The sequence below is a fragment of the Callionymus lyra genome, chromosome 8 (genome assembly GCF_982586985.1).
Source record: "Callionymus lyra chromosome 8, fCalLyr1.hap1.1, whole genome shotgun sequence".
Taxonomy (NCBI): Eukaryota; Metazoa; Chordata; class Actinopteri; order Syngnathiformes; family Callionymidae; genus Callionymus; species Callionymus lyra.
Genome location: NC_141825.1, coordinates 25,102,607 through 25,117,018, shown reverse-complemented (window position 1 = coordinate 25,117,018; position 14,412 = coordinate 25,102,607). Strand labels below are relative to the sequence as shown.

General features: G+C 42.2%; 1 protein-coding gene across 2 annotated transcripts in view; it reads left to right on the top strand.

Moving 5' to 3' along the window:
- The first annotated feature begins 5,251 nt into the window (after nt 1-5,251).
- The window catches only part of wt1a (WT1 transcription factor a), a 20,727-nt gene continuing 11,566 nt past the window's right edge, over nt 5,252-14,412 (top strand). For both annotated transcript variants that reach the window (XM_087798048.1, XM_087798047.1), the window contains exons 1-3: nt 5,252-5,493; nt 6,673-8,113; nt 12,170-12,292. In XM_087798048.1, coding sequence (XP_087654174.1) covers nt 7,645-8,113; nt 12,170-12,292 — 592 coding nt within the window. In that variant the 5' untranslated portion in view covers nt 5,252-5,493; nt 6,673-7,644. The remainder of the gene's footprint in view (nt 5,494-6,672; nt 8,114-12,169; nt 12,293-14,412) is intronic.

Below are 14,412 nucleotides of genomic sequence, written 5' to 3'. Positions count from 1 at the left end.
AGAATGTAAATGAAATAAAGAGATGATGTACTAAAGTATTTGATTGATGGACACATGGATGTTTAAAATGTAAATGAACACGACCAGGATGATATTTACAAACACGGACTTGTTGTCGAGGATCCTCTGCTCGGTTGAACTGACTTTACGACTCCTGTGTTGCTGCTGTTGCTGCTGTAAACATCAACGCAGCTAATCAGCGTTAATGAAGTGTTCTGGACCCGCAGCTCAATTAACACAAACTGCTGATGCTGCTCTTTCAATTAACAATCAATTAACAGCTTTAACGAGCCGCTTGTTAACTTTATGTTCCGTGCGAGTCGAGCCGCAGACTCCAGCGGATCTTTGCAGGAGGGACGACTCGAAGTCCCGTGCACGAGTCACAGGCGAGGCTGGAGGAAGAGCCGACGACTCGTGCACGAGTCAGAGCTCAGACAGGAAGACCCGAAGAGTCATTGGACAAGAGTGCTGAAAGGAGAAGGACTCATGTACGAGTCAGACCTGAGACAGGAAGACTCGAAGAGTCATTGGACAAGAGTGCTGAAAGGAGAAGGACTCATGTACGAGTCAGAGCTCAGACAGGAAGACCCGAAGAGTCATTGGACAAGAGTGCTGAAAGGTGAAGGACTCGTGCACGAGTCAGAGCTCAGACAGGAAGACCTGAAGAGTCATTGGACAAGAGTGCTGAAAGGAGAAGGACTCGTGTACGAGTCAGACCTGAGACGGGAGGAAGCCTCAGCGACTCGAGTAGAGACTCGAGTCAGAGCCGTGTGTGAGTTCATTAGGATGATTTCCCATCAGGTCAGAGGTGTGTGACCTTGACAGGAGACTCTGGACGTGGCAGCGACTCTGTGTTGACGTCGGTTCCTGCGACTCTTCTCGCCTCTGGATTAATGAAGCGTCAGAGAGCAGAAGGTCTGGACACACAACTGCTAATGAATGAATGTTAATGTGCTCATAAAGAGATCTGCTGCTGCTGCGACCTCTGACCTCACCAGAGGAGGGAGGGGAAGGGAGGCGGGGGGGGGGACTGCAATATAGAGTTAATTTTCTATACACACACACACACACACACTCCTACTCACTCACAAAAACACTCCTACACAATCACAGACACACACACACAAAGATACAAAAAACGCTTAAAGACACACTTATGCACACACACTAATGCACAAACATGCAAAGACATTAACAGACACACAACATATAGCGCCACACATACACACACATACAAGTCGCACATACTCAAACATGCAGAGACACACAAACGTACAAATTCACAAACAAACATGCAAAGACACACACAAATATGCATAGACAAACACACACCCATATGAAGACACACACAAAACAAGCAAAGACACACATGAAGACACACACTCATATGAAGACACAAACAACACAAGCAAAGACACACACGAAGACACACTCATATGAAGACACAAACAACACAAGCAAAGACACACACGAAGACACACACTCATATGAAGACACAAACAACACAAGCAAAGACACATACACACGAAGACACACATACATATGAAGACACACACGCACATACAAAGACACATACACAAACATGCAAAAACACACACAAACATGCAATGACACATAACAAAAACACACACACATACGAAGACACACACACATACGAAAACACACACACATACGAAGACACACACACAAACGGGACACACAAATACGAAGACACACACTGAAACATGCAATGACACACACATACGAAGTCACACACACAAACATGCAAAGACACACACACAAACGAAGACACACACATGCAAAGACACACACATACAAAGACACACACACACATACAAAGACACACACAGATACAGAGACACACACACATGCAATGACACACACATATGAAGACACACATACAAAGACACACACACACATACAAAGACACACACACATGCAATGACACACACATATGAAGACACACATACAAAGACACACACACACATACAAAGACACACACACATGCAATGACACACACATATGAAGACACACATACAAAGACACACACACACATACAAAGACACACACACATGCAATGACACACACATACAAAGAGACACACACACATACAAAGACACACACACATGCAATGACACACAAATATGAAGACACACATACAAAGACACACACACACATAAAGACACACACACATGCAATGACACACACATACGAAAACACACTTACGAAGACACACACACATACAAAGACACACACACACAAAGACACACACAGGCGGGTGTGATGGGGTGTTTGAAACACTCGATTACTTCTGCTGGGGAGGAAGGCTGAGGTTAATTACTGCTCACTCTTCTATGCAGAGTAAATAACGGGAGCGCTGACATTCACATTCCAGCAGCGTGTCCTCGCCATGAAATACTGAGGCTGCAGGAGAACTTGGAGGAGAGAGTGGAGAACATCAGAGCTCCTCGCTGAACTTGAAGCTCTGGAAGAGTCACAAGCAATGGAGTCACAGCGAGGAGTCAAAGGTCATCGTTCTGAGCAGAACATCAGGACCAGATCTTGACAAGGACTGGCCACAGTAACCAGACCTGCACGGACCAGGAGGCCTCTCTGAGTGTCTTCAGCTGACAGACTGCAGCTGCTGCTCTGGTCACACACCTGACTCTCATCTCACTGTCACCTCCACCTTCTCCACTGCTTCTCATCACAGTGCCACCTGGTGGTCACTCCAATGATGACACCCACCTTCTCTTATCCCAGGTCAGGTCGGACAAAAAGGTCAAGACTTTCCCGCCTAAAGGTTAACCAACAAGTCCTGGGTCTGCCCCGAGGTTTCCTCCCACTCTGACTTGGTGTTTGTGTGTCTGAGTGAGTGTGTGTATATATAAGTGTGTTAGTATGACTTAGTATGTGTGTCTGTGTGTGTATGTGACTGAATGAGTTTGTGTGTCTGTGTGTATATGAGTGATTGTTTGTGTATAAGTGTGTTTGTTTGTATTTGTATTGAGCGTGAGCTTGTGTGTGCATAAGTATGTGTATTTATATGTTTGTATGAATGTGTGTGTATCAGTGTATGTATAAGTGTGTGTGTGAGAGTGTATGTATATAACTGTGTATGAATGCGTGTGTGTGTATATAAGTGTGTGTGACTGAGTGTATATACTGTATATGTGTGTGTATACAAGTCTATCTATAAGTATGTATGTATGTATAAGTGTGTGTGTGTGACTGTGAGTGTATGTGTGTATGTGTGTATACAAGTCTATCTATAAGTATGTATGTGTGTGTCAGTGTGTGCATGTATATGTGTGCATACAAGTCTATAAGTTTGTGTGTATGATTGTGTGTGTGTTCCTGTGAGTGTATGTATATGTGTGTATACAAGTTTATAAGTGTGTGTATGATTGTGTGTGTGTGTGACTGTGAGTGTATTTATATGTGTGTATACAAGTCTATCTATAGGTACGTGTGTATGTATAAGTGTGCGTGTGTGTGACTGTGAGTGTATGTACTGTATATGTGTGTATACAAGTCTATAAGTGTGTGTGTATGATTGTGTGTGTGTTTGTGTGACTGTGAGTGTATGTATATGTGTGTATACAAGTCTATCTATAGGTATGTGTGTATGTATAAGTGTGGGTAGGTATATGTGTGTATACAAGTCTATCTATAAGTGTGTATGTGTGTGTGTGTGTGTATGTGTATAAGTGTGTGTGATTGTGAGTGTTTATACATGTGTGTATAAAAGTCTATCTATAACTGTGTGTGTGTATGAGTGTGTGTGTGTGTGTTGGGGTCAGACACTCCCCCTGCAGTGATGAAGCATGGACACATTCCAGCACTTTAATAACAAGGTTGACGAGGAATGATGATGGCGGATGTTTGGACGGCGAGCGACGTGGAACAGGACGAGCATCACGACGAGAGGCTCTTTTTATCAGCTACACTTTCCCAAACATCTCCGTGTTTACTCTCCGGCCGAACTCCTATTTCCAGATTCACTTCCGAAAAAAAAAACACAACAACTTTATTCGGGCGGACGATCTGATGACCTCTGACCTCCTCTGATCGGTCATTAAAGGGCTGAGCGAGCGCCGTCCATCACGACTAAACGGCGAGCGTTATTGCCTCGTTAAAGCACCTTATCAATCACCTCATCGCTGTTTTCCCAACAAATCATTTGGGAAAGAACGTTCGTCTCCTTATCGACGAGCGCCTGTTGACTCGTCGTGAGAACAACATACAAACAAACTTCTCGTCTCCACTCAGAGTCTCTTCCCGATGACCGAGGTCCCACCTTTGTGATGGAAATCAAGTTCGGAACCAGTGGAACCTTCGCTGACCCACATCTGTTCACGACGCACAACACAACACTGGATCTACACTTACACAAACACACACTCAAACACACACAGCAGCAGAGATTTGTGTTCCTTCAAGATAATCTGACACAGGAATGTGTCTACACCGCACCATCAATCTTCTGAGCGGCAGTGATGTGGAGAGAAGTCTTATCACAACACATCAGCACAACAAACAATAAGTTCATCCCTCACTTCTCTTCTTTATCTTCACTCACTTCTCTTCTTCATGTTCCCTCACTTCTCTCCTTCATGTTCCCTCACTTCTCTCCTTCATGTTCCCTCACTTCTCTTCTTCATGTTCCCTCACTTCTCTCCTTCATGTTCCCTCACTTTTCTCCTTCATGTTCCCTCACTTCTCTCCTCATGTTCTTTCACTTCTCTTCTTCATGATCCCTCACTTCTCTCCTTCATGTTCCCTCACTTCTCTCCTTCATGTTCCCTCACTTCTCTCCTTCATGTTCCCTCACTTCTCTCCTTCATGTTCCCTCACTTCTCTCCTTCATGTTCCCTCACTTCTCTACTTCATGTTCCTTCGCTTCTCTCCTTCATGTTCCCTCACTTCTCTCCTTCATGTTCCCTCACTTCTCTCTTTTATGTTCACTCACTTCTCTCCTTCATGTTCCCTCTGTTCTGTTCTTTGGTTCCCTCACTTCTCTCATGTTCCTTCTCTGTTCTCTTTCGTGCTCCCTCACTTCACTCCTTCATGTTCCCTCAGTTCTGTCCTTCATGTTCCCTCAGTTCTGTCCTTTGGTTCCCTCACTTCTCTCATGTTCCCTCTCTTTTCTCTTTCGTGCTCCCTCACTTCTCTCGTTTGTGTTCCAGAACAGAGAGGCTGCCACAGTGGGTGAAGCTCCGCCCTCAACATCTCCTCCAATGAAGTGTCAGATGTGTTCAGGAAGTTTCATCTCTGGAGAACGACAACATTGGTGGAGCAGAGCTGCTGTAGATCACTCCAGCCGGTCATAATGCCGCGTCCTCCTGATGTCCTTGCTCGGACCGTTCATTAGGGCCAAATTTGGAAGTTGAGCACGACAACATGAGCGAGTGTTTATCCACATGTGCTGCTGCTTCCATCCCGCTGGACGACTGACGCTGCAGCCCCGGCTAGCTGAGAGTTGAATCCAGGGTCAGTCCTGTAGCAGCCAGACTAGATTTCCAGATGCTGGAGCTACATTTATCTCTGCTCATCAGACTGATAGACACACACTTAAACACACACACTTAATCACACATGCACACACACACCTACACACTTAATAATGGAAACACACACACTCGTAATTTACAGACACACACATATTTATTGACGCACACTCGCAGTCACACACACACAAATCTTTACAGACACACACAAGATTACATTTATTTGGCTTTAGTGTAACTTTTACCCTGAACAAGATGTTTGCGTGTGTGCGTGTGTGTGAGTGTGTGTGAGTGTGACACGTATGTGCTTGTGTTGTTAGTGATGACTCTGGAAAGTCATCTTCTCCAGCAACTGGACAACACACGTGATGCGTTTGTGTGGTCGGTGGGTTTTTCAGGGTGACCACAGAATTTAAGGAAGCAATGTTTGTGTGTGTTGCCATGACAACAAGGAGATAAATCCAGAAGCTTCGTAGAGAGAGAGATAACCCTAAATGGGTTTACTGTACTGTTCTGATGTTCAAGGTCACCACACACACTCACACACACACATGTACAGTTACACTATCCAGCTTCACAGTGGTGTTGTGTACAATAACTTTTATTTCATTAAAATATATATATATATATATATATATATATATATATATATATATATAAAGCACAGCAGTTATTGTTAGCCATGTGTATATTAATTGATACTTTTTATCAACTATTTCAAGTATTATCAATGGATACATTTGAAATATTTCTCATTCGTTATCAAACATCGCCCTTTGACTTAAAATATTTATTTTTCGAATTTATTTTTGTACTTTCCATTTTTTTAAAGGTGACAGCGCCACCTATCTTGTGACAAAACACTGTTCGACATCCACCTCGCGAGAAAAGAAGCGTTTTAAAAATCCAGTTCCGTCTGTACGTTTGTGTTTTTAAATACATTTTTTTCGTTTAAACACACTTTGAATTATCGTAGGGAATTCGACAAAATACAAATATTAAATTACTTTATAATGTATAATATATTATAATAATAATCGATAACTTTAACGTACGATTTAATTTCAGATGAGCTGATGTATTTTTACGTTGGTTTAAAAAACGAAGTTTATTTCTACATAATTATCCAGGTTTAATTCTTATTTTATTTTCATTTTAACAGCGCCAGGTGCAGCGAACGGAAACGACCGAGTGCGGCCGAAAGGCCTCGAAGCCGCTTGGCGGCAACTGAGGCCTCGACGCTGAAGCCGCGGCGTTCAGGCGAACTACGTCACGTCTACGTCACGACCCTTAACTCGAACCAGATGGAAGTGAGTGACGACATTTTCTCACAGAAGAGCCGAAAATGAATTTATTGAAGATAATGTTCCGCGGGGCCTTCTGGGTGAGTCCTGCCGTCCTCCATTTTGTTTATTTAACGAACGAAACACAACATCATCATAAATTCATTGTTTGTTTTTATTTAACCTGACGTCATCAACTCACCGCTAAACCATAATAAAATGCCAGTAAAAACTTATTAATGTCGAGTTTTGACAAAATCGAGGCATTTTTATAAAGATTATTATTATTATAACTCATTTTAATATGTTAATTTTACGTGTATTTAGTTGTGTCTTTTGTCATTTTAACAGACCTAAATTGTAAATTGGAATAATTGTGACGTTTGTTTCATTTGTGGATTTTTTCTTGTTGTTTCCGAGGCTCCGACTGATTCGTCGACTGGGGGCCTCCGGTCCCCCACATCACCCCTGACTCCACCCCCTGCTGTGTGGACACACTCACGGGAGTGAAAGTGGGACACTCCTCCTCACTCCTCACTCACGGAGCAGCCGCGAGCATTAGGTCTGACCCGCCGGACCACTTCGTCCCACGCACCAGAACCCGGCTCTTGACAGGACCAGAACCCCGACTCCGACTCTGACGGGACCAGAACCTCTGACGGGACCAGAACCCCGGCTCTGACGGGACCCAGGACGGAGACTAAACTTGAGTGTTTCTTCTTCTCTCGTAAAGATCATGAACTCCGGGCGCCGCACCTGAGCGACTCCAGCCGGGCGAGACCTTCAGGACTCCAGGACGGGTCCTCGCGTCCTTCAACATTTACAACCTGCCGGCCCCCGCCTGGACCACCATGGGTTCAGATGTGCGTGACCTCAACTCCCTGCTGCCCCCCGTCCCGCCGGCCCCCAGCTGCCCGACGCTCCCGGTCAGCACGGCTCCTCAGTGGGCCCCCGTGCTGGACTTCCACGCCGCCCCCTCGCCCTACTCCTCGCTGGGGGCTCCGCACACGTCGCTGGGGCCACACTCCTTCATCAAGCAGGAGCCCGGCTGGGGGGCGACCACCGACCCCCACCACCTGGAGACGGACCCCCACTGCGGCCTGAGCGCCTTCACCGTCCACTTCTCGGGTCAGTTCACGGGGACGGGCGCCTGCAGGTACGGGGCCTTCGGCGCGCCGCCACACCCTCCGCCGCCGTCCGCCAGCCAGCCGCCGCCGGTCGGCACGTCGCACCACCACCAGCCCCCCGCCAGGATGTTCAGCAACCCCCCGTACCTGACCAACTGCATGGACACGCAGCCCGCCGCCCGGAACCAGACAGGTGGGTGACCCGACCCGAGGCGTCAATATTCATATGAAATCTCCCAAAATCACAAAATAAATCATCAAACTAGTATAAAGAATTAAGTTATTCAAGTTTTTTCTCTTTTATTATTCAATATTTTAATACAAATATTTGTATAAAAACATTTATATAGATGTTTGTGTTTTATTATGATGTTACTGTTTATATTTATAAAGTTATTGATATACAGTATAGGGATGTTTGTGTATATTTATAAAGATGGATTTATTAAAATTTGTATTTATAAATATATAATTATTGACATATATTAAAAAACATTAATAGTATTAAAAATGTGATATATATTTATAAAAATGTATATTAAAAGATATATTTATATACATTTTTTATCTCGTTGTAAAAAGAATCGATACTCGGTACAGTATATTAAATAAATGACTATATAATATATAATAATGATCTATACTCACTGTCGTACGCGTCTAATATGAAGTAAAACTTCATTTATAAATATATAGAGCGACTTCAATCTAATCTGGAGGCTGATACACGTGAAGAACTTTTTAATTTAAGTACAAAAAGAAGGAAAGAAGATGAAGAGATGAAATGATGGTTTACAGATCAAATCGATAAATATAATATATTGTATTACTATATGGTACAAAAAATATACATCAGGACAACATTTGTTCAAATAAAACTTTATTTATAAATCACGGGAACAACCACATCTTTCTTCAAACACAAACATCTTTTAATAGTTTTAGGACTTTTTTTTCAATAAATAAAAACAACAGAGACGCAAAACAATTGTGTTTGTAAAGAGACGCAAATAAACTCATCACCTGATTCAAGGGCCAGAGATGAACTCGTCTGTTGAAAGTATAAGAACGAGTCGCTCTCCATGAATCTCACTTTGAATCGTTCCTTGACGTTAACGATGATTCCTCGATTCGCTCTGTTTCAGTCGTGTAAACATAGTGTCACGTAATGAAAACATTTAAATAATGTCATGATATCAGAAGAATATAAACAATTAAAAATATATAAAAATAACACATTTTTATAATAAATCACAATATAAAAAAGAATAAAAACATATTATATAAATATATACAAATAATAAACAAATAAGAAAATAACACAATTTTATAATAAATCACAATATGAAAAAGAATAAAAACATATTATATAAATATATACAAGTAATAAACAAATATGAAAATAACACAATTTATAATAAATCACAATATAAAAAAGAATATAAACATTAATATAATGATAAAGGTTCCAGTGCTAACGTGAGCGACTGGACGAATATGTGGTGAGAAGAAGATGTAAAATATTCTAAAGTTATTCTCGAGACATTCCTGTGCCAGAGTGCGGATTTATTTTCTCCACATGTTGCTGCCGTAGACCTTGACGGGTAGAATTTTATAATTAATCAACCACAGTCCTTATTACACACACACTCAGTTACACCTGCACACACACGCTCGCATTGACTGGCACAGACCGACACAAACGCACACTCGCACACACTCACGTAGACAGAGACGCACTCGCAATCACTGACATACACATGTATTGAAACACACACATATTCACAAACACAGACACTCGCACAAAAGGGCACACACTCACGTACACACTGACACACACACTGGCACACACAGACGGATGCACAACTCAAATTGACAGACATACTTTTACACAGATGGAAACACTATTTTTTTCATACAAAGAAAACACACACATACTATTCTTTACACACACTCACACACAACCTGACTCACACATATAGACACACAAACTCAGACACAGACACACACTTACACGGACATAATTCTTTTCTTTCACACACAGGCAAGCAAACACAATCACACACCGACTCACATATATAGACACACAAACTCAGACACAGACACACACTTACACAGACATTATTTTTTTCTTTCACACACACACGCAAGCAAACACACTCACACACTGACTCACATATATTATGTATATATATATGTATATGAGGGATCAATAAAATTGTATCCATCTATCTATATATAGATACACAAACTCAGACTCACACTTACACAGACTTTTTTTTTCTCTCAAAAACACACAGAAAACACACACATACTTAAACAGATGAACACACGCTATCTTTCTCAAACAACACTATTCTTTACACACTGACATAGACTTGCATATGTAGACACACAAACACACACAGTCATAATTAGTGTGTTTTTTGTGTTGGGGTGAACGCGACGGTCACATGTTGACGTGGACGTTGATTAAATACTTTCATGTTCAGATGAAGTTTCTTCTCTGACGATGGAGACAAAAGAACAATGTTCAACACTTGACAAGAACTTGAGATGAACAAAGTAAAAGTTGATAAAGAGAACAAACACATTTTCCAGCTCGTTACCTTGTAATTACAGTCTTATCTCAGGACCAACAGAGCAGTGCAGGAGCAGGACGACCTTTGACCTGCCGCGACCATGCTCTGGTCCCTGTGGGGGTGACGGTGGGGTCGCCTCAGAGGTCGCGGGGGCAGCAGCGGAGAGGCCTAACAACCCGCTGACCAATCAAACCGTTAAATCAGTGACCTTGCTACAGTCAAGTTGAGACAGAGGTCAACTCAAGGTCAATGAGGATAAACCCCTCGTTATTACACTTGATCTTATTTTAATTTGTCCTTTTTTATCTCAGTGACAGTTAGACCAGTTATTTACTGCTGCTGCTGCTGTTGTTGTTGTTGTTGTTGTTGTTGTTGTTGTGGTGTTTGTGTATCACTGTTTCAGGTTGAACAACTTGAATGAAACCTCGGTTACACACATGAACACGTGTTGACATGAAACATTAGTTGACGTCTCAGTCGGAAAACTAATGTGGGGATTTCCAGACAATTAGTTTTCCAGTTGAACGCAAACGCAAACTCATACACTCATTCACACACACACACACACACACACGGAAACACACACACACACGCACACATAGAAACACACACACAGACACACACCCAGAAACACACACACACACGCACACACAGAAACACACACAGACACACATTCAAACACATACTTATGATCACATACAAACACACATATATTCACACACATACACTCATTCACATGTACACCCACACACACATTCACACACGCACACACATACACTCATTCACACACACACACAAACACACAAACTTATATTCACACACAAACACACATAACCTCACACATATCTTCACAAACACACACAAAATATAAAACCCACATTCATATACGTATAGCCACTCCTACAGACACAAAAGCACACAAAGACACAGACACACACACAGAGCGACATAGAGACACAGTCACACACAGAGAGACATAGACACACACATAGAGAGACACACACAGACATAGGGAGACACACACACAGAAACACATACACAAAGAGAACATACAGACACACACACAAACACACATAGACACACAAACACAAATGCATAGAGAGACACAAATACAGACATAGACACACACACAGACACACACATAGAGAGACACACACAGAAACACACACATTTAGACACACACACAGAAACACGCACATGGAGACACACACACACAGAGACATAGACACACACATAGAGAGAAACACACATAGACACACACACACACACACAGACAAAAGGGGTGAGTGGAAGATTAATGACATATTTAATGAGTTTCTTCTCTCACTCTTCACCAAAGTGTGTTTAATTACGGAAGAATGTGAAAGTATGTATGTGTGCAGTTGGTCAGATGTGTGTCTCTAGTATGTTGGTCATGTTTCTGGTGTCGTTGGACATAAATCTGTTGACTGCACTCACACCCACACACCAGCAGCTCATAAATACACACCGTAGGGTGTCGACTCAACCTTGTCAGTTCAGTGTGTGTGTCTGTGTGCGTATGTGTTTCTGTATTAATGAGTGTGTGTGTGTGTGTGTGCGTCGGTGTGTCTGTGTGTGTCTCTAACAAACAGTAGTGAAGTCACTGTCTCACCTGTCTGTCTGTCTGTCTGTCTGTTGTGTTGCAGGTTACGGGGCGATGGCGTTCGACAGTGGGGGGGGCTACAGTCACACTCCATCTCATCACAGCTCTCAGTTCCCCAATCACTCGTTCAAACAAGAAGAATCGCTCTGTCAGCAGAACTCCATAGGTGAGTGTTTCCAGTATGATGTCATCACAGTGACATCACAGTCACATCATCACAGTCACATCATCATAGTGACATCATCACAGTCACATTATTACAGTCACATCATCATAGTGACATCATCACAGTCACATCATCACAGTCACATCATCATAGTGACATCATCACAGTCACATTATTACAGTCACATCATCATAGTGACATCATCACAGTCACATCATCACAGTCACATCATCATAGTGACATCATCACAGTCACATTATTACAGTCACATCATCACAGTCACATCATCACAGTCACATCATCACAGTCACATCATCATAGTGACATCATCACAGTCACATCATCACAGTCACATCATCATAGTGACATCATCACAGTCACATTATTACAGTGACATCATCACAGTCACATCATCATAGTGACATCATCACAGTCACATCATCACAGTCACATCATCATAGTGACATCATCACAGTCACATCATCACAGTGACATCATCACAGTCACATCATCATAGTGACATCATCATAGTGACATCATCACAGTCACATTATTACAGTGACATCATCACAGTCACATCATCATAGTGACATCATCACAGTCACATCATCATAGTGACATCATCACAGTCACATCATCACAGTCACATCATCATAGTGACATCATCACAGTCACATCATCACAGTCACATCATCACAATGACGTCGTCATAGTGACATCATCACAGTCACATCATCATAGTGACATCATCACAGTCACATCATCACAGTCACATCATCACAATGACGTTGTCATAGTGACATCATCACAGTCACATCATCATAGTGACATCATCACAGTCACATCATCACAGTCACATCATCACAGTCACATCATCACAGTCACATCATCATAGTGACATCATCACAGTCACATCATCACAGTCACATCATCACAGTCACATCATCACAGTGACATCATCATAGTGACATCATCACAGTCACATCATCACAGTCACATCATCACAGTCACATCATCACAGTCACATCATCACAGTCACATCATCATAGTGACATCATCACAGTCACATCATCACAGTGACATCATCATAGTCACATCATCATAGTCACATCATCACAGTCACATCATCACAGTCACATCATCACAGTGACATCATCACAGTCACATCATCATAGTGACATCATCACAGTCACATCATCATAGTCACATCATCATAGTGACATCATCACAGTCACATCATCACAGTGACATCATCATAGTCACATCATCATAGTCACATCATCACAGTCACATCATCACAGTCACATCATCACAGTCACATCATCACAGTCACATCATCATAGTCACATCATCACAGTGACATCATCACAGTCACATCATCACAGTCACATCATCACAGTGACATCATCACAGTCACATCATCACAGTCACATTATTACAGTGACATCATCACAGTCACATCATCATAGTGACATCATCATAGTGACATCATCACAGTCACATCATCACAGTGACATCATCACAGTCACATCATCATAGTGACATCATCATAGTGACATCATCACAGTCACATCATCACAGTCACATCATCACAATGACGTCGTCATAGTGACATCATCACAGTCACATCATCATAGTGACATCATCACAATAACATCATCACAGTCACATCATCACAATGACGTTGTCATAGTGACATCATCACAGTCACATCATCATAGTGACATCATCACAGTCACATCATCATAGTGACATCATCACAGTCACATCATCACAGTCACATCATCACAGTCACATCATCATAGTGACATCATCACAGTCACATCATCACAGTCACATCATCATAGTCACATCATCACAGTCACATCATCACAGTCACATCATCACAGTGACATCATCATAGTGACATCATCACAGTCACATCATCACAGTCACATCATCACAGTCACATCATCACAGTCACATCATCACAGTGACATCATCATAGTGACATCATCATAGTCACATCATCACAGTCACATCATCACAGTCACATCATCACAGTGACATCATCACAGTCACATCATCATAGTGACATCATCACAGTCACATCATCATAGTCACATCATCATAGTGACATC